The sequence below is a fragment of the Vipera berus genome, assembly GCF_964194415.1.
Source record: "Vipera berus genome assembly, chromosome: 4".
Classification (NCBI taxonomy): Eukaryota; Metazoa; Chordata; class Lepidosauria; order Squamata; family Viperidae; genus Vipera; species Vipera berus.
This window is the reverse complement of record NC_138206.1, coordinates 59,077,555-59,105,110: the sequence shown is the minus strand read 5'-3', so window position 1 is coordinate 59,105,110 and position 27,556 is coordinate 59,077,555. Positions and strand designations below refer to the sequence as shown.

General features: G+C 39.0%; 1 protein-coding gene across 1 annotated transcript in view; it reads left to right on the top strand.

Moving 5' to 3' along the window:
• The window catches only part of DNMT3L (DNA methyltransferase 3 like), a gene marked incomplete at both ends in the record, with an annotated part of 50,752 nt that overhangs the window by 17,738 nt on the left and 5,458 nt on the right, over window positions 1-27,556 (top strand). Inside the window, 10 exons of the mRNA XM_081326366.1 lie at window positions 6,148-6,285; window positions 10,709-10,798; window positions 19,026-19,100; window positions 19,796-19,840; window positions 20,389-20,468; window positions 22,880-22,992; window positions 23,890-24,061; window positions 24,279-24,369; window positions 25,284-25,372; window positions 26,151-26,226. Of these exons, the coding sequence (XP_081182492.1) occupies window positions 6,148-6,285; window positions 10,709-10,798; window positions 19,026-19,100; window positions 19,796-19,840; window positions 20,389-20,468; window positions 22,880-22,992; window positions 23,890-24,061; window positions 24,279-24,369; window positions 25,284-25,372; window positions 26,151-26,226 (969 nt within the window). The remainder of the gene's footprint in view (window positions 1-6,147; window positions 6,286-10,708; window positions 10,799-19,025; window positions 19,101-19,795; window positions 19,841-20,388; window positions 20,469-22,879; window positions 22,993-23,889; window positions 24,062-24,278; window positions 24,370-25,283; window positions 25,373-26,150; window positions 26,227-27,556) is intronic.

Here is a 27,556-nt window from a genome sequence, read left to right as displayed (position 1 = left end):
CAGAGTGAGCGCCTGTTACTCGTCCCAGCTTCTGCCAACCTAGCAGTTCGAAAGCACGACAAAATGCAAGTAGAAAAATAAGGACCACTACGGTGGGAAGGTAACAGTGTTCCGTGCGCCTTTGGCGTCTAGTCATGCTGGCCACATGACCATGGAGACGTCCTCGGACAAGCACTGGCTCTTCGGCTTTGAAACCCCTAGAGTTGGAAACGACTAGCACGCATGTGCGGGGGAACCTTTACCTTTACCTATAGTATAGAAACAAAAGGACAACTACAGTGAAAGGGAAAATGAGATTTGCAACTGCTACTTGAGCCTTTCCTCCTGATAGAAGCTTGTTAAGTGAACCAGATCTTTCTCCAGGCAGCTAAATGAAACCATAAGCGCCAGGGAAAGCTAAGACAGCATTATTAGTACTTTAACACCATCTATTGGCAGGTTATGGAATTTGTGTGTAAAATGCCACATTAATCTTCTTTAAAGGGTTAGGGTTCTGCACTAAAAAGAGTCAAAAGTCAATGCTTTTCTTTCTTTTTCCTCTTTTATCCTACACTTCTTCCCTTTTCCCTCCCTAACTTTTTCGATATTTTCATTTTTCTATTTTATATTTTGATAAACTAATAGAAAAAATTGGAAATCACGTCCACCACTAGACCTCCCAGTCTTTTTAATCCAGTTCAATAGTTCCATCAGACATGATTACCCATTTTGTTGTTGTTGTTGTTCTGTTAATCAGGAATGCACCAAAGCCACATCACTCCAGTCACAAGTGACAATAACTTTGGATGAATTCCAGTGAACTCAAAAGCAAAATGAGTCCAAAAGAGATAAGAACCAAGTTAAGACATGAAATAAACCCAGTACAGAGTACTTTCCAACAAAGAGATAAAAATATGACTTACACACAGTCAAGGCAAGTTAAAAAAAAACCAAGACAAGACCTTCCTTGGTTGAGAAAGGGCTACTTGTAAACTTCAATAGTTTTACACCAAAGATTTTTACACACGCTGCTGATAACACCAAGGCACAAGCGGTCCTTCTGCTGGTCTTTCTCTCTCCACTTGCTGCTTTGGCCCCATCTGTCAGGAGATTGAGAAAATTTGGGATATCCAGCATAGTTTGTAACACTGGGGCTGCGGTGAAAAGGAAAAAAAATAGTAAAATATTATCTACTATATGAAATCCACTCAGGGATTATTCCTTGCAGTGAAGCCTATATAATTAACATATTTTTACAATCATTACTAGCATTTGTAAGACACTGTTACATGCGGGGCCATGATAATATGAGTTACCTACACAAGCAGGGCTTGGGAAAATGTGCTTCCCGTACCTGACCCACCACATTGTCACTTCTCTTGTCCTCCTAACAGCTATGAAATTGTTATGTTTTTTTTCTATGGAGAAAAAGTAATTTCTTTTTTACAATGGCAATGCCCAAGATTTTTTCTGATACTAAGGTTCTGGGAATAAAAATCCAGGTTAATTCAAGTTAAGGCCAACTCGGAATCATAATTGTCATTGCTTCCTTTCTATACACATAAAAAAAATATTTTAGGAATACCAAATAAAAATGTTGCTGCAAATATTTTTCTCTTCCTTGCTGTTTCCTCCAATCTCTTTCTCAACATAAATTAATTGAGAATTTAGTTTTTCAAGTACAGGTTTGAGGCAGATATTAGAAGATTATTGTTAAGCAGCCTTGATTTTTACACTGTTATTCCAGAAACCCGAAATATATCAGAATACAGGCAGGCAGGTAGATATTTATATTACAGAAATTGCCAGGCTATAATACTTATATGAAATCTCAGATCTCTGGCTCAAAACAAATAAAGGCTGATTTGCATATACTTAATTTGCAGATACCCAATTTGAAATGTACTGAAAAACCCTAAGCAAAAGGATATAGAATCAACTGCATCATTTCAGGGCGATGCATACATGCATAGAAGTAGCATTGTAATAACTATAATTTCCCATAGTCTTCTTGCAAAGAATGTTTAGCGCAACTATTGGCTGGGTACAATCGGACTGATAAAAGAAAGGAGTATCCTTAGCTCTTTATTACAAATAGGTATTGTCACAGTGTGACACTAGAGGGAAGACAAGTATATCTTTTCCATCTCTCAATTTCAGAATGACAATTATAATAGATCAAGAGTTCTTAATCTTGGGGGGAGTTGATGGGAATCTTAACAACAGCTGAGGGCACTCTGATGAATTTGGGGCAGAAGGCTCACACTTCACTAAATGAAGACATTGTCAGTTGCAAAGGATCAGTTTATAAAATGACATCTCCATCACTTTACCCTGATATCAACTGGGATTACCCTGATATCAACTGGGAGACAAACTCTGCACCAAGTGGAAGATCAAACAGATTCCTGTCAAACCTAGCAGACAACTTTCTCTCCCAAAAAGTAGAGAAGGGAACTAGGGGATTAGCCATATTGGATTTAATTCTCACAAACAGAGATGAAATGATAGAAGGTGTCGAAGCCACAGGAACCTTGGGGGGAAGTGATCATGCAATATTGGAATTCAACATTCTGGAGGCACAAGCAATAGAACACAGCCAAACTAGAGTATTGGACTTTAAAAGAGCTAATTTCAATAAACTTAGAGAGACCATGGGAAGAATTCCATGGATGAGAATCCTAAAGGGGAAAACAACTCAAGAAGCTTGGGAAATTTTGAAAAGTGAGATAATAAAGGCCCAGTCTAGTACAATACCAACAAAGAAGAAAAATAACAGCTCTCAAAAGAAACCAGCATGGCTGCATAAAGAACGCTCTGACAAATTGAAAGATAAAAAGGACAAGTATAAGAATTGGAAAAAGGGGCACATAACTAAGTCAGAATATCAGCAAACAGCCCGTGCCTGCAAAAATGAAGTGAGGAAAGCTAAGGCTCAAAATGAACTAAGGCTTGCGACCAAAGTCAAAAATAACAAAAAATTCTTCTTTCAACATATAAAAAACAAGAAAAAAGTTAAGGAAATGATTGGTCCATTAGTGGAGGAAAGTGGCAAGAAGGTGACAAGCAATAGGGAGAAAGCAGAACTATTTAACTCGTTTTTTGCATCTGTCTTTACACAAAGGGAAAAAACAGTCCAACCTACCAAAACCAGTGCCATAAAAAACAGAATAGAAACGCAAGTTAAGATAGGCAAAAAAATGGTAAGTGAACACCTGTCCAGCCTAGACGAGTTCAAATCACCAGGGCCAGATGGATTACATCCCAAAGTTCTCAAGGAACTGGCAGACGTGATCTCAGAACCACTGAACTATATTTTTCATAGATCCTGGAGCACTGGGGAACTACCAGAGGACTGGAAGAGAGCTGATGTAGTTCCCATATTCAAAAAAGGGAAAAAAATAGATCCAGGAAACTACAGACCTGACCTCAATACCTGGGAAGATTCTGGAAAAGATAATCAAACAACAAATCAGCGAACACCTTGATGCAAACAAAGTCATCACTAAAAGTCAACATGGGTTTGTCAAAAACAGATCATGCCAGACAAATCTTATTACATTCTTTGACCAAGTGACAAAATTAGTGGACCAGAGGAATGCTGTAGATATAATTTACTTGGACTTCAGTAAGGCATTTGATAAAGTAGATCACAACCTACTACTTGATAAGATAGAAAAATGTGGGTTAGACAGCATCACCACCAGATGGATTCGTAGCTGGCTGACAGGCCGTACTCAGCGTGTGGTCCTCAATGGAACTGCATCTACATGGAAGGAAGTATGTAGTGGGGTGCCCCAGGGCTCTGTTCTGGGCCCAGTGCTCTTCAATATCTTCATTAACGATTTGGATGAGGGGATAGATGGGGAACTCATCAAATTTGCAGACGACACCAAGCTGGCAGAAGATAGGCTTAAGATACAGAAGGATCTGGACAGACTCGAACACTGAGCACTATCTAACAAAATGAAATTCAATGGTGAAAAAAGTAAGGTTCTACATTTAGGCAGGAAAAATCAAATGCACAGGTATAGTATAGGTGGTACCTTGCTCAATAGTAGTAACTGTGAGAGGGATCTCGGAGTCCTAGTAGACAATCACTTAAATATGAGCCAGCAGTGTGCTGCAGCTGCCAAAAAAGCCAACACAGTGCTAGGCTGCATTAACAGAGGGATAGAATCAAGATCGAGTGAAGTACTAATACCACTTTACAATGCTTTGGTAAGGCCACACCTGGAATACTGCATCCAGTTTTGGTCACCACGATGTAAAAAAGATGTCGAGACTCTAGAAAGGGTACAGAGAAGAGCAACAAAGATGATTAGGGGGCTGGAGGCCAAAACATACAGGGAACGGTTGCTGGAATTGGGTATGTGTAGTTTAACGAACAGAAGAGTGAGGGGTGACATGATAGCAGTGTTCCAATATCTCAGGGGCTACCACAAAGAAGAGAGAGTGAAGCTATTCTCCAAAGCACCTGAAAGCAGGACAAGAAGCAACGGATGGAAACTAGTCAAGGAGAGAAGCAACCTAGAACTAAGGAGAAACTTCCTGACAGTTAGAACAATTAACCAGTGGAACAACCTGCCTCCAGAGGTGGTGAATGCTCCAACACCGGAGGTTTTTAAGAAGAGACTGGACAGCCATTTGCCTGAAATGGTATAAGGTTTCCTGCCTGAGCAGGGGGTTGGACTAGATGACCTCCAAGGTCCCTTCCAACTTCAACTTCTTCTTCTTCTTCTTCTTCTTCTTCTTCTTCTTCTTCTTATTATTATTATTATTATTATTATTATTATTATTATTATTATTATTATTATTATTATTATTATTATTATTATTATTATTTCTTGATGCCTATATGCCTTATTAACCTGCTTATCTTTGTCTCCTTTTCTGAGCAAATGAATACAACTCCAGACATAACAATGGACAGCATCAACTTATTTTTTTCTAAAAAAAAAAGTTTATGGAAATCCAAGACATTCCTGAAAATAAAGAAGACAAAAAGAGTTGATACTTTGCTTTGCAGCATCCTAAACCCCCACCCCCACCCCCCTTTTTTTTCTTTTTACTAAGTTGCAAAATTGCAACTTACTCAGATGGAACAAGAAATCTGGGAGTATTTGTGGATAATGTCACCCCTGTGTGCCAAATTGGGGGTCCCAGGGGGACATTCATTTGACATCCTAACATTTGGGCCAGGAAACACCAATGAAATTAAGATGGTTTAAAGTCATATGCCACCTACTTTAAAACAAACAAATAAGAGTACCAATTGAGAGGGGGGAAAAATCTGCCATTCTATATTCTGGTATTTCCATCCTCTTGTATTTGTTTCTTTCTCAGTCTGGAGAACACCAGGTGCTCTCTGCTACCGGTACTAGGACATTTTTTTTCCAGCAGGCAGAAAAGAGGATTCATACCACAGTATATGGGGAGGGGAAATCAGGTTAGGGAAAAATGCTGCATGGGATCACTTTTTTTTTAATCTGTGCTATAGAACGTTTTTAAAGTGTACTTTAATACTTTCTCCTTCTGATTTCTATTGGTTTGGTGCTAGAAATTAACAGTAGGGTTGCTATAACCTTTCCTCCACATGCGTTGAGTTTGAAGCTCCCAGAATTACAAGCCAACATGGCCAAAGAGAGTGACTGCGTAAGGCAGGGGTCTTCAAACTCGGCCTTTTTATGACTCGTGGACTTCAACTCCCAGAATACCTCAGCCAGGCATGCTGGCTGAGGAATTCTGGGAGTTGAAGTCCACGAGTCATAAAAGGGCCGAGTTTGAAGACCTCTGGCGTAAGGTCTTCGGGTGCCCAGAGAAAATCGAAGTCTAAAACTGCCCCTCCCGTACTCCTTTCCTTTTCCTCCTGCCCGGCCTTTTGGCCATCTTAGCATCTTCCCACGAAGCCTCGTGCTGCACCCAGATCTTGTTCAAACCCGGGCAGATTTTACTTAAGACTTCCTTAACAATCCCGTTAACAAAGTTCCTCTATTGCACTTCGAAGCCGAAGGGTCTTTTCGGCCAGAATTTCCTTTTTGTCTTGTTTTCACGCGCGACGCGCTCCCGAGAACCGCTAGCTAGCTTTTCTCTCCCAAACACGCGCCTCGCATCCTGCTAAATCGCGCCTCTCTGGCCCGTTTGGGATTCCTGGGGCGCCGTCGGAAGGGCCTTGCTCTCTGGGGCCGAGGGAGTTGAGTTTGCTGCCTTCACGCATGGCTCAAGACCAGATGGCGGCCATCGTAGTGGACACTGAGAGCGAGCCCGAAGATACGTCCAGCTTCTCGGAGGCAGCTGAGTCCAAAGGTTTCCCGGGGGCGGGAGGGGGGGGGCCTTCTCTATTTCGTCCCCTCCCTTCCCCGGAGGCCCAGGGAAAATATAGCGATGCCACAAATCCAGACAAAATCTTTCCTAAAAATACCACAGAAAGCCGGTGTAAACCTGCTTGTTAGGGAGCGCCATAATCCCTGTTAAGGCAATGCTTGCTTTAGGTCAGGGGTAGGCAACCTCGGCTCTTTTATGACTCATGGACTGAGCATAGCTGGCTCAGGAATTCTGGGAGTTGAAGTCCATGAGTCATAAAAGAGCCGAGGTTGCCTACCCCTGTTTTAGGTCAAGGGAAGGTTTAGAAATAGCTCAATGAACAGATTCACCAGCCCAACCCTTCTCAGTGCTGGAATCCAGGAAAATGTCACCCAGGGGAAAAACCCCAGGGAAGGGAGGCTGTAGCTTTTTTTAGCAGCCTGTTCCACAGCTCTCGTTATCAGGAAGCACTGCCTGATATTCAAATGTATTTCATTTTGACTTGCGGGTTCTTCTTCTGCTCTCGGTTTCAGAAGAGAACACTCCTACGCTTTTTGCACCATGATGTGACTGCCTTTTGAGATATATATATATATATATATATATATATATATATATATATATATATATATATATATATATATATATATATGTATGTATGTATGTATGTATGTATGTATGTACTGTATGTATGTATGTATGTACGTACATATATATATATATATACACACACACACACACACACACACACACAGACACACACACACATATATATATATATATATATATATATATATATATATATATATATATATATATATATATATATATATATATATATATATATATATATATATATATATATATATTAACAAACAAATGAACACTGGGATAGAATTAAAAACTAAAACAGTTTTTATTGCTGAAAAATCAAGCTTTCGTTGGCCAACTGCCAACGTCATCAGGATGGAGATGCTGGGGTGGGGAGATTCCGTTTATACTGTTGGTGTCTGCACTCTGCTCATGGAGCATGCTCAGATCTGTTTGTTGAGGTCTGCCGTATTTCTTTGAGTTGTCGCGCATCCGTTTTTGGGATGTATTTGTCTCTGGGTATCTGTTGTTAAAAGTGAATTGTTTATAGCTCCATGTGTTGTAGCCATAACCCTGGTCATTGTCCGTGTTCTCATGCCAGGGATCTTAAATGGTTGTTGCTCTTCTTCCTTGTGTTCGACATTGCAGAGTGGTTGTGTGCTGGTGCAACCTTGGATTTGATGCAATGAGATAATTTGTGAATTCTTGCGCTGTTTGTCTTCATGTCGCGCACGTCGTTGCTCTTCCCAATTTTTTAGTGCCTGGTATGCAGGGGGGAGGTCTATATGCCGGTTGATGGAGGAATGGTTTGAAAACCAGGCTTCCTTAAACAGGCGGCCGCCTTTAGTGTTGTCACTGGCAATAGCCTCAGTCCCTGCTAGATTAAAGGCATGGTTGTGTGTAGCCATGTGCGTCCACACCTGTGAACGTTGTTCTTGTCTTCTAATAGCAAGCTTGTGTTCATGCACCCTAGTCCTCAGTCGTTTTGCTGTCTCCCCAATGTAATTGCAATTGCAATTCTGGCATGATATCTTGTATACGACCGAGGCTTTTTCTTCATTGGGGAGTGGATCTTTAGGGCGCATGACGCAAGCTCGTAAGGTCCGATCAGGTCTGTGGGCAACACCGACTTTGTGAGGGGTTAGTATGCGCGCTGTGGCCTCGGATACACCGTGGATATAAGGCAGTGTTATCCGTGATGTTAAGGCGTTGTTACATTCATGGCGGGTAGGTTCACTTGGCCTGCTGTATTGTCTGATGAAGTTAGACGGGTACCCGTTGTTTTTGCAGACACGATAAAGGTGGCGTCTTTCTTCCCTTTTTGCCTTATTCGTGCTGCAATGCGTATCTATACGTCTAAAGAGGGTTCTGATACAGCTGGCCTTATGGGTTGTGGGGTGATTACTTTCGTAATGAAGTATCCTGTCCGTATGGGTGGATTTACGGTAGACCGATGTGTGTAACGAGCCATCAGGTTGACGCCTAACTAACACATCTAAGAAGGGCAAAGCCCCATTGGTCTCTTCTTCTGCGGTGAAGCGGATATCAGGATAGATGGAATTGAGCTTCCTCATCAGCCTGTCCTTGTCCTGCTTTTTGACAATCACAAAGGTGTCATCCACGTATCTCACCCAAAACTTGGGCCGACATGTGGACATCACGCGGGTCTCTAGCTGTTGCAGGACTGCTTCTGCAATGACACCCGAGATGGGGGACCCCATAGGGGTGCCCTTCACCTGTTCATAAATGGTGCCTTGAAATGTAAAAAACGTTTTCAGGCATAGGGACGTAAGCTGAAGCAGATCTTCGTTGTTAAGTGAATCTTGATGTTGCCCCACTCCCTGCTGTTGCAAGCAGTCCCCAAGCTGTTGCAAGCTTGCTATTAGAAGACAAGAACAACGTTCACAGGTGTGGACGCACATGGCTACACACAACCATGCCTTTAATCTAGCAGGGACTGAGGCTATTGCCAGTGACAACACTAAAGGCGGCCGCCTGTTTAAGGAAGCCTGGTTTTCAAACCATTCCTCCATCAACCGGCATATAGACCTCCCCCCTGCATACCAGGCACTAAAAAATTGGGAAGAGCAACGACGTGCGCGACATGAAGACAAACAGCGCAAGAATTCACAAATTATCTCATTGCATCAAATCCAAGGTTGCACCAGCACACAACCACTCTGCAATGTCGAACACAAGGAAGAAGAGCAACAACCATTTAAGATCCCTGGCATGAGAACACGGACAATGACCAGGGTTATGGCTACAACACATGGAGCTATAAACAATTCACTTTTAACAACAGATACCCAGAGACAAATACATCCCAAAAACGGATGCGCGACAACTCAAAGAAATACGGCAGACCTCAACAAACAGATCTGAGCATGCTCCATGAGCAGAGTGCAGACACCAACAGTATAAACGGAATCTCCCCACCCCAGCATCTCCATCCTGATGACGTTGGCAGTTGGCCAACGAAAGCTTGATTTTTCAGCAATAAAAACTGTTTTAGTTTTTAATTCTATCCCAGTGTTCATTTGTTTGTTAATTTTAACATGCCTGGGATTCGTATTTTTAATCTTATCAAGGAATATATATATATATATATATATACACACACACACACACATATATATATATACATATATATATATATACATATACATATACATATACATATATATATATATCAGTATTTATATACTGTACATAAGGGGAAAAACATTTAGTTTCTTTGGTTTTCAACTCTTTAACCTGTTAATTTATTTGTTTATATCCCACCTTTATTATTTTTAACTCAAGGTGGCAAACATACACAGTACTCCTTCCTCCTCCTTTTCCCTCACCACTGCAGTGTGAGGTGAGTTGGGCTGAGAGAAAATGATTGGCCCAAAGTCACCTAGCTGGCTTTCCTGTTAGAATTTGGTTCCTTGTTTTACTAAGCTTCCAAAAAAGTGTTGTGTTTTTTTTTTAATTTAATTTTGGCCTTTGACCAAACATTTATGAATAAATTAATATAAACCCCTATCATCTCTCTCTTTTTCTTTTCTTTTCTTTCTTTCTTTCTTTCTTTCTTTTTTTTTTTTTGCAGCCTTAGCACAAAAGTTCCTCACAGAGCTTGGTTTCAGATCCCTTATCATGCCCCTGGAGTGCTCTTCTGACATTTCCTCCTGTTTCTCCACGTCCCTTTTCAAGTGCCAAGAACTAGACACAGTACTTCTCATGCTGTCTAACCAGTGCAGAGTAATCCATCCAGTGCAAAGACTTTACTACCTCCCAGTGCTTTTTTTGTAAAAGAAAAAGGTGCCGGAACTCACGCATGTCATACAAGCCGCCTTGCCTACCCTACAAGGTTCCATCCAAAAAAGGTGCCGGAACTCCATTCTGAGCGTTCTATGACAAAAAAAGCCCTGCTACCTCCTGTAATTTGCTTACGCCACTTATGTTAATCCTGCCCAAAGATTGGCCTTCTGAGTGACTATTCTTGCCCTTGTTCACCTGGTGGTCTGCTAATACTACTAGATTATTATCTTTTGCATGAGCTAACATACAAGGGGACCACAAATCTTGCTTTCAGGCCCGTGGATAAGGCTTTTGTTGAGCTCCTGGTGCTCTTTTATGAGTTATTGTAAGGTATTTGTTGATCTTATCCAGCTATACCTCTCTTTTTTTCATTCTTTTTGTTTTGTTTTGTTTTGAAGTATATAACCGCCCTGGAGTCTCCTTGAACTTGAGCAGTCTTCTAAACTTATAAATAACCATATAAATAATTTTTTGGGGTGCCTTTATGAATGTTCCTCCTCCCCCCCCCCCCGTTTCTTTTCTCTTTCAGCTTTGACATTTGAGGATAGTTTTCCTGAGATCATCTCTGTCAGTTCACTGGAAGGAACATCTCCTGCCAGTCCGCTTGGGCCAAACACAAGTAATGACTTTTTCCAAGCAGGATTTAAAAGTTGTGATGGAAGATAGACACTAAGAGGTGACACGAGCAGAAGATAAATAAGAAATGGGAAATTCTTGCCCTTCCATGTTTGGTGCAGCCTATGACTTCCAGACATCATCCCTGGCAGCAGTGGTTGTATTAAGCCAGAAATATCCACACAATCTAGCCAGAAATATTTATGGGCTTTGTGGCAGCTGAATACAGGCACACTTACATCACCGCCTGAATTTTGGAATCTACACCTTCTTTTTCCAGCAATCATAAAAAACTGGAATGTGGAGGGGAGATTGTTTCTTCACTCCCTATCTGAAATGGGCTTAAGTGTGAATAACTATGAGATAGTATTGATGGTGTTAGTAATGTCTAGTTCTTGTTGAAATAACTCCCTTTTGTTGTTGTTTAGAACTTGAGTAATAACTCACTGTACAGAGAGTGTTTTTTTAACTCTAAACAAGAACTCTGTGCATTAGTACGATCATCTCTTCCTCTTTCAGTAATGCTCCCTATATACGAGGCCAATTCGGAAATAAACCTCCATTTGGTTATCAATGACAGACAATTGCAGATACAGAACTTTTATTATACACATTAGAAAACTACAACATTACATTACTTTTCGACATAATCACCATTCAAATTGAGGCACTTGTCATAACGTCTTACAAGGTTTGAAATTCCTTAGTAGTCACTCGGTGCCAAATCTGGGCTATGGGGGGTGGTAGTGATCAAAAACATCCCAACAGAACCACTTCAAAAGTTCTTGGGTGCATCTAGCGGTGTGCAGGTGAGCATTATCGTGAACCAACCCCATACCAGAAGTCATGCCCCGACACTTGTTATGGATGGCTCATCTGAGTTTTCATAAAGTTTCACAGTAGACTTCTGAATTGATGGTCGAACCACGCTCCATCAACTTCACTAGCAGAACTCCTTTGGCATCTTCACATTTAGCAGGATTTTCCATGGGGCCACTTCCGATGTGTTGGTTCACGATAATGCTCGCCCAACAACTTTTGAAGCAGTTCCGTTGGGATGTTTTTGATCACCCCCACATAGCCCAGTCTTGGGACCAATTGACTACTAACTAAGGAATTTCAAACCTTGTAAGACGTGATGACAAGTGCTTCAATTTGAATGGTGATTATGTCAAAAAGTAATGTTGTAGTTTTCTTTTTTTTTATTGAAAAGTTTTAAAATACAATTTTCCTTTAAGAATCCCCCCTTCCCCCTCCCTCCTCCCCCCCTACCTCCCCCCCTCCCCCCCTCCCCCCCCACTTCCCAGAGCTAAATACAAGGTATATATATAAAAAGCAATCATAAACAATCATATACTAACAACTATAAACTCTAAAATCCATCACTCTCTAGCTTATAAAGGATAAAACAAGCCTTAATAATATTGAATATGTATAAAAAGAAACTAAGATAAGAAAAGAAAAAAAAACGAAAGAAGACTTATTCAAATGCTACATAAAACTTCTTAACCCTATACTTGTTCTGGATAAACTCAATCCATTTTGCCCATTCCATAATATAGCGTTCTTGCGAATGATCTTTCAAATAGGCCGAAATCTTCGCCATCTCTGCCAGGTCTGAAACCTTTAAAGTCCACTCTTCTATGGTCGGCAGTTCCTCTTTCTTCCAATATTGGCCTATCAAAAGTCTTGCCGCCGTGATTAAGTTCAACATCAACTTGGTGTCCACAACTGTAGCGTCTGCAATTATTCCCAACAAAAAAAGTTGCGGACAAAACTTTATCCTCTGTTTAAAAATCTTCTGCATATTCCACCAGACTTTTATCCAAAAAGCCTTAACCTTCTTACATGTCCACCATATGTGAAAATATGTTGCATCTTCATCACCACACCTCCAACATTTAGGCTGATCATTCGGATACATACTTGCAAGCTTTTTAGGATCTAAATGCCATCTATAAAACATTTTGTAAAAGTTCTCTCTTAGATTTTGAGCTTGAGTAAATTTCACGTTCCTCACCCAAATCTTTTCCCACGTGTCCATTGTGATAACTTCCTGGATGTTTTGGGCCCATTTTATCATACAATCCTTAACAAGCTCTGTTTCTGAGTCAATCTCTATCAATGCAAGATATATCCGTTTGATATGTGCTGGTCCCTGATTTCTAATTTGCTTTATCAAATTTTCATCAGTCATTGTAAATCCATTTTTCTGGTCTTCTTTCCACCTGGCCCGTAACTGAGTATATTGAAACCAATTTTGAACAACCTTCTCTTCTCGCAAGAGGCTATATGATTTCAAACACCAAACATTTCTTTCCAAACTGAGGATCTCCTTGTACGTAGTCACATCATATTTAAAGCCAGCATGTATATTTTCTATTGCGTGTTTTGGAATTGCCCACAATGGTATCTTGCAACTTAACTTATGTCTATACTTCTTCCAAACTCTCAGCAATGCCTGCCTTAAAATATGCACCCTAAACACGTTGTCTACCTTCTTATCATACAACAAATATGCATGCCAGCCAAACAACAAATCATGGCCCTCAAGATTTAATAACCTCCCTTGCGTCAAATTAATCCAGTCACTTATTCCTACTAATGCAGCAGCTTCATAATATAATTTAAAATTAGGCAATTTAAGGCCACCTCTCTCACGAGTATCCTGCATAATCTTAAGTTTAACTCGTGGTTTTTTCCCTGCCCACACAAATTTATTGATACCTCGCTGCCATTCCTCCAGATTAGAATCTTTCTTAAGAATCGGTATCATTTGAAACAGAAATAAAAATTTAGGCAGGACATTCATTTTTACTGCTGCAATCCGTCCCAACAAAGACAATTGCAATTTTTCCCAACTCTCCAATTCTTTTTGAATTTTCCCCCATAGCTTTTCATAATTATTTTTATATAGCTTTGTATTAGAGGGCGACAAAATCACCCCCAGATATTTAACCCTTTTAACAATCTCAAATCCAGTTAATCCTTCTAAGAGGGCCTTTTGCGGTGATGTCATATTTTTGGCCAAAATTTTTGTTTTTTGTACATTAACCTTAAATCCAGAAACCTTCCCATATTGTGTTATTATCTCCATCAGGTCCACAACAGAGTTCTCTGGCTGGGTCACTATAACAACCAGATCGTCTGCGAATGCTCTCAATCTGTAGTCCTGATCTCCAATTTGAATCCCCTTAATTTTTTCCGAATTCCGAATTTTAACCAATAATATCTCTAATGTCAACACAAATAACAAGGGCGATAACGGACACCCTTGCCTTGTGCCCTTCTCAATATTACATGCTTCTGTCAAGCTATTATTAACTATAATTCGGGCAGTTTGTTTTTGATATAATGCCCTAATCGGTTGTAAAAAATTTTCCCCAAAATCCATTTTTTCTAAAACTTTCAACAAAAATTTCCAATTCAATTGATCAAAAGCTTTTTCAGCATCTAAAAAAATTAGCACCGCAGCGATCTGGTTGTTCCTTTCCAAAAACTCTAACACATCAACTATATGCCTCACATTATTTTTCATTTGCCTACCACTAATAAACCCCGTTTGATCCCCATGAATCACCTGTTGCAGAACCCTCATCAGTCTATTAGCCAAAACCTTAGCAAATATCTTGTAATCTGTGTTTAAAAGCGATATCGGTCTATAATTTTTAACTTGAGTAGCATCTTGGTCTTCCTTCGGAATCAAAGAAATAAAAGCAGTTCTCCAAGACGGTGGCACCTTTCCCCCCCTCTGAATTATCTGGAACAGTTCCTTTAACGGTTTTATCATTTCTAATTGTAAATTTTTGTAATAGGCCGCAGTCAAGCCATCCGTACCTGGTGCTTTATCCACCTTCAATTCCTTAATTGCTGTAAAAATTTCTTCTTCTGTGATCAGTTGATTAATCCCTTCTTTTTGTACTTGCGTAAGAACCGGGATGCTAGCATTTTCCAGATATATATCAATGTCTTTTTCATTAATTTTCTCCTTAGCATATAATTTAGAATAAAAATCCACAACAGCGTCCTTGATAAGGTCCTGTTGAAACACAACCCTTCCTTTATGCTCAATCTTGTCTATATTAGAAGCCCTTTGTTTTTTCCTCAATCTATAAGCTAACCATCTACCTGGTTTATTAGCATTGCAAAAAGTATTATGCCTGGCAAACCGCAGATTGGTTGCCACTTGGTCAGCCATTAATTTATCAAATTGTCCTCTTAACAATTTAATAGCCTCCTTAGTCTTCACATCCTCTGAGTTCAAAATCAAAGCCTTTTCTTTTTCCTTTATTTCGTTCTCCAGTTCTTTCCTCCTAGCTTCCACAACACGTCTATGTCTGTTATTCATATATATCAACACCCCTCTCATGTATGCCTTGCTAGCATCCCACACCATATCCATAGAGGTACCTTTGTTCATATTAGTTTCAAAAAAATCCTTCATCCGCTGTTTGCATTCTTCCACATTTCTCTGATTTCTAAACAAATTCTCATTTACGCGCCACGAGCGCCTATCTCTTTTCTCCTTATCAATCTCTAACCAAACTGGACTATGATCAGAGATAGTTCTTGCACAAATCTTCACCTTTTTAGTCCTCAAAAAAAAGTCATTAGTCACCAAAATAAAATCAATCCTCGAAAAAGATTGATGTCTATCAGAATAAAAAGTATAATCCTTTTCCCGCAAGTGTCTCTCACGCCAAATATCTCGCAATTCCAAGTCATCCTTCATTTCAAAAAAAGATTTAGGCAGTCTAGCATGACTTGGAATGCGCTTAAAAGCTCCAGCCTTATCCATCTGTACATCCAAAACACCATTCCAGTCCCCCATAAAAATAAAAGATTTATAATCCAACTGGGTAAGTTTTGTATGAAGTAAACTAAAAAAGTCAGCCTGTTGTTGTTGTTGATTAGGGGCATACAGTCCAACTAAAAGCGTCTTTTTGCCTTCTAGCAACAAATCTATCAATACGTATCTTCCATGCTTGTCTGCTTCAATTAAGTCCGCTGTTATGGCACTTTTAACATAAACAACCACTCCATTTTTCTTATTCATTGCAGAGGCAACAAAGTGCGTGCCCAGTCTTGAGTTCAATAAAAACTTTTGGTCCATAGCCCTAATATGCGTTTCTTGCAAACATATAACATCTATCTTGAATTGTTTTAAATATTGAAAAACTTTCTTTCTCTTCTGTGGTGAATTTAGTCCATTAACATTCCAAGTCAAAAATTTAGTTGCCATGCATATCCTCCCAAAGCTCTTGAAGCACTGCTTTGATAGGACTATCTTCTTTAGGCCGTGCTCCTCCCACAGCTTGGCTATGAATGCGATGTGAAGATTCTGAAGACTTTTGCTGGTCTTGTTCTTTTATTTTCTTTGCTCTTTTTAAAGCAGCACGCGTTACCCTTTGCTCTCTAGGATCATCCAAAGAAGTTATAGCTTGATCTCCTCCAGCACCATTTTCCTCTGTTTCCTCCTCTTGATGTTCTCCTTCACCTTCTCCAGATCCCTTTGCAGCTTCCAGAAGTGTTAATGGGGTTGCTTTTAAAACAGTATTGTAGAAATCACGCGCTTGCTTCACAGTAATCAACCGATACCTTTTGCCTTCATACATCACCATCAGCCCATCTGGAATCTCCCATCTGAACCTTATATCTCGTTGCTTGAGCTCTTGAACAAGAAATGTGTAGTCTTTCCTTCTCCTTAAAATCTTTGGAGGGATTTCTTTTAAAACCAAGACTTCTTGATCAGCAATCACAACTTTAGCATCATAGGCAGCTTGTATAACTTCATCTCTAATTTCTCTTTTTGCAAAGTAAACCACCACATCTCTAGGCAACTTTCTCTGTCTGGCAATCCATGAGTTAACACGGAACACTTTATCCATAGCTGCTCTTATTTCAGATGCTGGCTGGTTCAACACCACTTCAAAAGCCTCAGAAACCAGCTGCTTTAAATCTTCCTTAATGTTCTCTTTTAAACCTCTGATTCTAACAGCAAACTGCATCTGGTAATATTGAGCAAGGCTTAACTCCCTTTCCATTTTGTCTCTTAAATTTTCATTCTCCCGTACTTTAACTTCTAATATTGCATTCTTTTGAGTCAGATCATCCACTTTTTCATCTAAATCTTCCACACATTCCGCCACTTTATGCACTGAAGACAAAATGTCTACCTTCATCACGCTGAACTTCTGTTCCATCCTCTCTTCCATTCTCTCCTCCAGTTTCTCCAATTTCTCCTCCATCTGTGCAAATTTATCACCCATTGATTGATTAATTGATTCCAAAAGTACCTGGGCATGTTTATCCAAAGCATCTCGTAAGTCCTTCGATGTCAGTACATCAGGAGGGTGCAACGCCTGTAATGATGATTGTTGCACCGGAGAAGATCCACCACTCCGAAGAGTTTTAGGGGGAGGTTTAGCCGCCATCTTTTACTTTTCAATTGTGACGCACTTTCACTTAAAGTTTAAAAAGTCCATCAAGCTCGAGAGTATAATAAAATAATCCTCTTCACCTTTCCCTCTTGTACCGCTCTGCCTGCTCCTTTAATCCATAGTCCTTTCTTCAGGCAGGGGTGGTCGCAGACGCCTGGCTCTGCTCCAAGAAATCCGGAGCAGAGACGCTGGCCAGCTGGGAGCAACCCAGGCTTCGGGGGAGTTCAATCCTTCAGCCGCCCAAGCTCCAAGCTCAGGCGGCCCCGGAGAACTCTACCCCTACCTGGGGCCTCACCCCCTCCTCTTCTCCCGAGGAGGGGGCTTCTAATTCGCCCGAACAGCTGATCGACACTGTTTCGGGCGAAAAAACAACAGCTGAGCCGCGGGCAGCCCGGGAAGGCTGTCTCCGTCGCCGCGGAGCCGCCGGAAGTCCCATGTTGTAGTTTTCTAATGTGTATAATAAAAGTTCTGCATCTGTGAGTCTCTGTCATTGATAACCAAACAGAGGTTTATTTCCGAATTGCTCTCATATGTTATCAGAGCTATACGCTCTCTTCACCAGTACTGTTGGAACTGGTGGTGGCAGTTAATCTAACAAAGCTAATGCCTCTTTCTCACATCTCCTTGTCACAGAAATAGCATCAGTGCTGCAGTGGTGAGAAACACACACTTCTAGTAGCTCTGCCAGCTACTTTGGGGAAAAGGGAGGGGTTGGCCTCGCCTCCCCTGATCTTGTGAACAAGCTCACGCCCTTGGATCATAGCTTTAGTAGCAGATGGTAAATTAGGTGGGGTTTTGTCACATAGCCCACCATATTGCCATAATTTGGTTAAATAATTCAAAGTATAGTGAAGAAAGCATATTTGACAGAGCCGGTAGTATTTACTGGAGAGTAGCAGAAACTTTCCACCTCTCTGTAACCTAGAGACAGCTCTAAGTTCTTGCAGGTGCACCATCCTATAGGAAAATGTGGCTACTTCCCTGCTTTGGATAGCAATTGAAATTGATAATGAACTGCATTGGAGTATCTGAGCTTTTCTCAGTTTGATGACTCCTAGATGAGCCAATGTTTCTCAGTCTTGGCAACTTTAAGATGTGTGGACTTCAAGTCCCAAAATTCTGGGAGTTGAAGTCCACACATCTTAAAAGTTGCCAAGATTAAGAAATACTGAACTAGACTATAACTTCCATCATCCCCAAACATCACAATCTGTTTATTTTTTTTATTAGAGTTGTAATCCAACAAATCTAGAGGATGATAGTTTGGAAAGTTCACCGTATAACCTATAAAACAATGACTGGCACACATTGCTGCCCATGATGTGGACATATTGGTATAGAGTTATAGAATTAGCTCAAAAAAATGGCTGAAGGATTCACTCATATTATTATTTCTCTACATTGATAACTTTCAGGCATAATTGTGATATGCTTCCACTACATTTTCTGGAAGAAGGTATTCCTGAAACCTCTCCAACTTCAAACATGTTGCCAGGAGGAATAAAGTGGATTGATTGCTACAGTTCAAATAAATTGATTATTTTTATCAGGCTTCTCCAATGTTTTCCCATACAGCATAAACATTAGGCCTTTTGGCTGGGAATTCTGGCTCTTGGAGCCTATTACAGGTGTAACTTCTGAGTTTGATCTGAAATTCAACTGAATTCTAAGAGTTTTTTTCATACTCATAACCAACAGTGCTTTAAGTAAGATATGCAGGACATATCTTACTTAAATTACTACATAATGTAAGAAATTTCTTTTCCCTCATTATACTTTTAGCTGCATCAGTAGAGAGCTACAGTTCTCCTCTTGAGATTTCTACAAGTTCTGTGGAAGAAATAAGCACCTTTAAGTTAAGCAAAGGTAATATCTCATTTTGTTTTTCCCAGGATGAATGAGCATTTCTTCTGCTCGGTGTACCTTGAATAGCGACTAAACTTTGCATCCATGGGCGCTAAGTACATTGACTGCAATTTTGCATTACAGGTAGTCTTTGTTTAGCAACCACAACTGGAACTGGCAACATGGTAATTAAGTGAAGCAATCGCTAAGTGAAACCACAACTCTGCTTATGATCTTACTTCAGTTTAGCTTTGCTTTACAGACTTACTAATGCTGCAAATCTGACAATTGGTTGCAAAGTTACTTTTTCATCATTCTTATAATTGCAAACAGTTGCTATATGAAACAGTTGCTGAACAAGGACTACCTGTGTAGCACAATATGAAGCAGAAAAAGCTTTTGACCAATGGGAAGAAACTGTGAGAAATAGAAGTATCTGTTATGGGGTGACGGTAGAAGACCAATGACAAAATCTTCATTGTGTTGTTATTATCATTCTGCACTTTAATGGTGGGGAGTATGAGTTAATTTGTCCTGTGTTCCGAAAGGTCCTCTTCACTTAGAACCTTAAAAAAATTGTGCTATTGTACTGAATGTAGAGAAAATAATTAACAGACATTCTATCCAATATATATTTTACACTGAATTAGAGACTAATTCAAGTGGAAACTAATTAAAAAGCTCTATGTGAAAAGTGCCCATTCTTTTTTCTGTAGAAAATATTGCCCATGAAGTGAAATATAATGAGAGGCATATTGAAGGTGAGATATTAATGTTTTTAACTATTGATGCAGTTGTTGTTTTCGTTATTACTCTATTTTCATGAATTGCTGTTAATAGGGTATCCATCCTCAGTCAAATGGCTTCCAAAAGATTTTTTTATGATTACAGCTTCTAGAATTGTAGTTCTGAGCCCTGTATAGAGGACCAGCCCTTCTTCCACCTAGATTCTAAATAAATTAATACAGTGCAATGCCTATTTAATTAGTCATTTTTGTCAAAAAAAATACTCTTTGTAGGTCATTACAGCAAAAGATATAACAGGGAAAGCTGTAGTCCCACTGGGTAGAAATACATTTATATTTGCTCTTAAGATTATAGAAGGACCATATTCAAGCAGCCTTGCATTTTTACCTCTTTTTCATACACACATCTTTCTTTTTTAAACGATTGATGTTCTACTTCTTAATCCAATCTTCATGAGTGTGTCCTATAAAATGCCAACTCCCGTTATCAAATCATAGAAATCTATGGCAATGATTACTAAAGTTAAGTCTTCCTGATTTTGTTCTGTTTTGTTTGTCTGAAGATATCTGTATATGCTGTGGAGGGTTTGAGATTCACACACAACATCCTTTATTCCATGGAGGAATGTGCGCTCCTTGTTCAGTGAGTAGCTGACAAACATGATCACTTCTACTTCTGTTCTTTTTGCTTAAGCGGTACCCCTTCATCCAACAGAGTGAATCTGCTGGCCCTGGATTGTAAGAATTACTAGCCATGGCAGAGAAGCTACTTTCGTCTGCGGCTCAGAGATGCACTGTCTGAGACCCAGAGACTGCAGAAATCCTCCAAAAGCCTTCAAAAATTGTTTTTGCTACTGTGGTGTTTAATGTGATTAACTGGAGATTAAGCAATCCTATGTTTGATAGTAAGTAAATTCCAGCTGGTGGTGTCTAGTAGAAGTGGGTTCTTTGCCATGGCTTCTACTCTTTGGAACATCTTGCCCTCTGGGGTGAGGTCTGCTCCCACCCTCCTGACCTTCCATAAGGGCCTGAAGACCCAGTTCTGCAGGTTGGCTTGGGGCCCCCAATGGGGAAGTTCCATGCTGGAGGGGGTTGATAGACCAATAGCAGATACCATTTTCCCCCCCCTGCACATCCTGCTTCCCTCCCCCTCCATCTTTTAGTCATAATTAGTATTTGTATTGTTACAGATATTTGTGTTTGTGTGGTTTTATGTTGTAAGCCATCCAGAATCACTTCGTGCGAGATGGATACCAAACAAATTAAATAAATAAATAAATGTAATTTCACTTAAATGAAGTGGAAATAGCACAATTTTTTTCTACAATTTATTGTGTATGGTCCTTGCACGCTGTTCAAAACTTGCAGGTCAGGATCCCTGCCTTAGTGAGTAGAACTGTTGTTTACTTTTCCAGACAAAGTAGAGCTCTGAAATCAGGCTCTGAGCAATCCTACAGCTGTGTTATAATTTAACTCTGACATTAAGCCACTACAGTTCTGTTTTGTTCATTTGTTCTGCTTTGTTTTAATGCTTCATTTTATCTGAAAAATTAAGAACTCAGGCATGTAAAAGAAAATATAGGACAATTTGAAGGAAATTTTCCCTTAATGGGGTTCATTTAACCCAGAGACCAAGATACCATAATACTGAACCACAAATTAGAGGCAAAGAAAGGGTTAAAGGCATGTGGGATTACAGACTTATGTACATTAGAATATATGTGTGATTGAACAAGGTATTTAATTGGGTAGACACAACAGCAAATATTTGATTGGGTCATATTCCCAGGGAGGTCAATTAAATCATGGGGTACAAACATAAGTTAATGAGGCAGGACTATAAAACCAAGGGGGTTGGAAAGAAGAAAGGGGCAATGTTTTACTACTGTTTTCTTTTTAGGGAGTTGCTTTTGCTTTCCTAAAGCTCTACTTGACTCCTAATATTTTTTCCTAATTTATCAATATTCCCTGGCCTTTCAAATATTTTTTGGCTAAGCTGACATTTTTAGTTACCTTGGGACAATGTATTTGGATTACAGGCTTTCAACTGACCTCTAATATTCTCCTTCAGTATTCTTTCTCTTTCTCTCTTTTGATACCATTAACCACGATATTCTTCAGGACTCACCCTAGGGAGGGGGGGCACTGTACTGCGCATTTCTCCTCGTTTTTGAGGGGGCATTTAAGTCAACATGGAAGGAAGTGAAACGTTGCACCTCAGGCCCCTGAAATTTCAGAAGCCACAGGGTTTAGGGCTTTCTCCAACCTGCTGTAAAGATGAATCTACTGGGAGAATTCATCGATCAACACAGGATTAGGTGTTATTGGAATCCTGATGATACCCAATTTTATATCTTGATCCTGGGTCAAAAAAGCAATATGGCTGAGAAGCAATGAGTGTTCCTTGAAAATAAGCCTAAAATCCATGTCTTGTAGATGCTAACTGAAGTAGCAATAGAAGAGGTTAGTGGGAATGATCAGAGATATTGGCATTATTGGTAATACTTATTTAGTATTAGTACAGTAGTCATTTACAGCATCACTGGAAATGCCTAACAACCCCAGGAGTATTTCTAAATAAACTATATTCAAACTTCACTTCCTATTTATAAAATAAAACAATAATTTTAGCCTACAGTATTTTAAAGTGTTATTGTATGACTAGCATGAAGCATGTGCATGTGTGAAGTAAGAGTAAACAATATTATGAATTAAATTCATACATTAAGTTCATACATCTGCTACTGGGACAAATCTCTAATAATGTGTGATCATTCAATTATGTCACAAGTGAGTAATATCCAAACGCTACAAATGAAAGTTTAAAATGCTACAAAATGTGAAGCTTAAGAAGTCTTTGGCTTTCAATGATAGGGTTTCCTGCCTGAGCAGGGGATTGGACTAGAAGACCTCCAAGATCCCTTCCAACTCCATCATCATTATCATTATTATTGCTATTGTTGTTGTTGTTGTTGTTGTTGTTATTATGTAAATGGTATTATGAATTAAAATAGTATTATGAAGTAAGTTTTATGTCCTTTTTCTTTTTTTAAGGAAAGGTTTTTGGAAAGATTCTTCCTGTGTGATGATGATGGATACCAAGCTGACTGTACCATCTGTTGCTGGGGCAAATCTCTAATAATGTGTGATCATTCAGCATGTCACAAGTGAGCAATATCCAAACGCTACAAATGAAACTTTAAAATGCTACAAAATGTGAAGCTGAAGAAGTCTTTGCCTTGCAGTGAGACTTTAAATGGGAGGGGGTGATGAAACATTCTTTTACTTTTACTTGATGGTGCATGTATTTATAAAAATCATTGAAATGACTAAATGAAAAGTTGGGCATGATAGCAGTAGTAATAATTTACTATTACCATTACTATAAGAGATGGTTAATATTCCACCTTAATTGCTGCAGTCCTATCCAGTTAACCAAACTAACTTCATGAAACCTCCATTTTATTCTGATTTTTGTTGTTTTTCCATGCATATCATATCATTTTGATATGCATATGCATATCATTTTGCTGGATGTGCTTCTTTGACAGCAAAGTGATATGAAATAGAAGGTGGTGCTCTTCCTTATATGGAAGGAACCATCATGCAAAAAAACCCATTGACTGATCTTTGCAGTTAAGGCTATTACTAAGACTATTCCCTACTCAGGTCACTTTTCTTGGCAGTTAGTAACTCTAACACAGATTAAAAAAACTATATCTCTACATATTCCTGAACTATGAGTTTAGGAACCCCTATCAACACATTCAGTGGCAAAGTATACTGGGATTTAGTTCGTGTGCTTCCTCTCTGACTTCCGCCATACTGAATTGTATACCAAATTTACATAAAGTTTTGTTATAGCTTTCAAGAGCCTTTTGTATATTCTTGCATAGTGAAACATACAAAATATCTCAAAAGTATTTTCATAGCACTTCTTGGGACAAGTAATCTATCTATGTTATAAAAAGGCCAATCTATTTAACAGAATCCAGTGAGACTCAGCTCAAACAGGAAAATAATACTTTGTGCCTTTAAACAATTTTATTTTTAAATTTATTTAGATGCTTTTGTGAAGAATGTGTGGATACCCTTGTTTATGCTGGGTGTGCAGAAGAAATAAAAGAAACAACTACCTGGATATGCTTCATATGTGCACCCCAACGTGTAAACGGATTGCTAAAGAGGAGAGTAAAATGGCGTGCAGATCTGAAACATTTCTATGATCAAGAATCTGTAAGCGAAAGCTTGTTGAAAAATGTTCCAGTATTGCTTGGCTTTAAATTAACTGTAAATTTTAATTAACTGCTTAAAGTGTGTTATTGCACCTGATGTGGCCTTATTGTACCCATGTGATATGTTAATAATTGAAATAAGTATTTCTAAAAATAAGAGAAAATGTGTGAGTTTGTAATTGTAGCTATTGGATTATTTGTTTTATTGATTGTGTTAGAACAGCCCTAATATATGGATATATCAGCTATTGTCTCCATGGGAGAGAAAGTCAATCCACGTTCTTTCACTTTTTGACAATATTACAGAGGGTAAGTAAACAGGTACCGTAATATGGATATAGTTTCCAATCCACATACAGTAGACTATAACTTACTTGGCTGAGTTGGCTCATTAGGAGCCAGCTGTTTTGCAAAGCCATTTTATCAGTCATGTTCTCTGCTGATTGCTGATTGCAGTCTGGATTTTAAGAGCAAGTGACTAGAAAATAGGGATAGTGATAAGGAACCCTTTAGATCTTTGTGTAAGGATTGAACGGTATAGCTTTGGACTTTTCCAAATCTGTTTCTTTATAGATCTTTGTAAAGGATAATTTACATCATGAGCTGACTACACCAGCCTAAATGTTTCTGGGTTTCTATTTCATTTGCAAGAAGTATTAAGTAGTTATAGAAGTCCCCACCCACCCCATACAAACAAATTGCATGCAATATTACCTTCTGAATACTACTTTTAAATTTACATTTGCTTCATTCCATGTTCATTGAAAAATAAATGGCATACTCGTTGAGCCCATTGGTTTCTGTAAGAAATATTCAGGTGTCTAACTCCTGCTGAAATCATTTATTATGAAGAGTATCAACTACCTACAGGTGGCATCAACCATCATTTTTGAGTAAATTAATATAATCAATCAGTCAAACAAAAGCACACTATGTAAATATTGCATGATTAGCAGATCTGAGAACAATTAATAGCTAAACACATACCAATAAAAGGACAGTATTTAATTTAATCTACTAAAAACTCTCCTTTTTATGTGACCTGTATTCTTCTACCATTTTACTCAGGAGAATAGTATACAGAACATATAACTACCTTCCTCGTTCCATGCTGTTTAACATAGTTTAATTGGCTTTAATAAGCACCTTTGAACGTATCCAAGACAAACTGAGATCATGTGTCGTACCTAATGTATCTTGCATTTCTCATTTCACTTCTCCAGAATTGAAAAGCTTGGGGTTTCTAGGGGAAAGGAGAGGCAATGGGTACCTAAAGTACATGGATGATGTCACAGATGTGATAAGAACAAATGTAAGATGCTTTATATGACTTTTATTTTTCAGTATACTATGAAGAGGGGGAGGTGTTTGCATTGATTTATTACACTGTGTGGATTGTTTTGTTGATTATTTTGAGGATTAATTTTCATATAGTAGAGATGATAAGAGGCCAAGCTGAAAGAAGGTAGAATGGGGAACTGAATGTTTGGAAGAAAACATTGGCAAGAGAAGGAAGAGTTAAAGCAAAGATAGAAACAAAAGCTGAATTTGAAGATACCCTACACAAAATATAGTAATCTACAGTGGGATGGAGGGAGAGTTAGTGTATGTTTTGAGATGTGTGTGCAGTCTTCTTGGAGTAACCGGAGAAGAACTGTACAACTGTTGAGAACTTGAGAAATATTGGATTTTAAGCATAAGCTTCTGTGTAAGAGGCAGAGGTTTAGGTAAGGAGAGTTGGATGCGCACCCCCCCCCCCCGCAATAAAAAGGTAGGTATTGGGATTTTATGCTCATTCAGGAGCCTACTGAGAGGATTTTGGGGGAAGGTATAGAACGTTGTTTTTAAGGAGCTGCTAATAATAATTAGCTAATAATTTAGCAACAGATTTGAATGAACTTGAAATAAACTATTGTCAGTGGGCAGAATCTTACCCAGTATGATACATTTTAATTGGGGACTTGTAGATTAGGGCAAATTATTGTTTTTGTTCATTAAATATATTAATTTGGTGATCAACATTATTAATGATCAGTATGTTAATTAATGAACCAACCAAGATTCTGAAGCTGATTTATTTTATTTACTAGATACAAGAATGGGGCCCATTTGATTTGATTTTTGGCTCAACTCCTCCAGTAGCAAAATTTTACAGACATCCATCTGGTAAGTAACTTAATCATATATAAAAGGAAAATATTGATATAAGTACCTTGGATTCTGGTTTGTTGAAAACCATTTAACCTTTGGATTGCATTTTTCCCTCTTCTGTAAATAAGTTTACTTGGGAAATTTTTTGATGGTTCCACTGATGTTAGTTATCTTCCAGAAAAGTATTTATAGCATTGTGGTCTGGCCATGATGCACATTCCTAGGCATATTTTGTTCTATTCAAACAAACAAAATGATCCTAAAAGAAACAAGATATTAGAGCAATTACCTGTAAGATCTCTCGAATCCTCCATGCACTAACTTTGCCCTCACTGCCAGAAAAAGGAAATGTTGGACCCAGATGTTGCTGAACCACATCTTCCAAGCTTTTTAGGAAACACAGCAATTTTGAGGTACCCTGGAAGTTGTATTTCAACAACAGCTACAATGCCATAAACTCATTGTGATCATCCAGTAATTATAATCATAGACCCACTTCTGAATTACGGGTTACACTTCTGAAAGCACAGCTGAATGAATGATCCAGTCACTTATAGTGGCGCATTTCTTCTTCTTCTTCTTCTTCTTCTTCTTCTTCTTCTTCTTCTTCTTCTTCTTCTTCTTCTTCTTCTTCTTCTTCTTCTTCTTCTTCTTCTTCTTCTTCTTCTTCTTCTTCTTCTTCTTCTTCTTCTTCTTCTTCTCCTTCTCCTTCTCCTTCTCCTTCTTCTTCTTCTTCTTTCTCTCTCTCTCTTTCTCTCTCTCTCTCTCTCTCTCTGTCTAAAATAAAATCTTTTGGTCTGTTAAATCTTCAGGTATACAGAAAAAAATAATGCTGATAACCTTTGCCCAATGGTGGGGAGGAACTACAGTATGTTGCAATTTCTAAGTGAAAGTAAACTTGTCACCTAAACCAATTTCCCAGTAGGTTTTCAAGACAGCATCCTAGTACACTCTGATGAAAGTTCTATAAGCCAGGTTAAGCTCAGCAACAGTGACTTTCTTTATGGCTGAGTGAGGACTTGAATCTGAATAATCTTAGTCTTAGTTCAAACATAACCCATTTGTTCTCACTACTGTTGGCTATTATTTACGTAGTAGAGTTTGGTGTAATGGTAAAGGCTATCAGACTAGAAACCTGGGGACAGAATTCTGCCTTAGTGATGAAGCCAGTTGGGTAAACGTGGGCCAGTCATACACTCTCACCCCTAGGAAACAGGCAATGGCAAACCACTTCTGAAAAGCTTTGCCAACGTAACTGCAGGAACTAGTTCAGGAAGTTGTCAGGAATCAAAATTGACTTGAAAGGCGCAAATAAAAAAAGGTAGATACGGTACCATAAATCCAA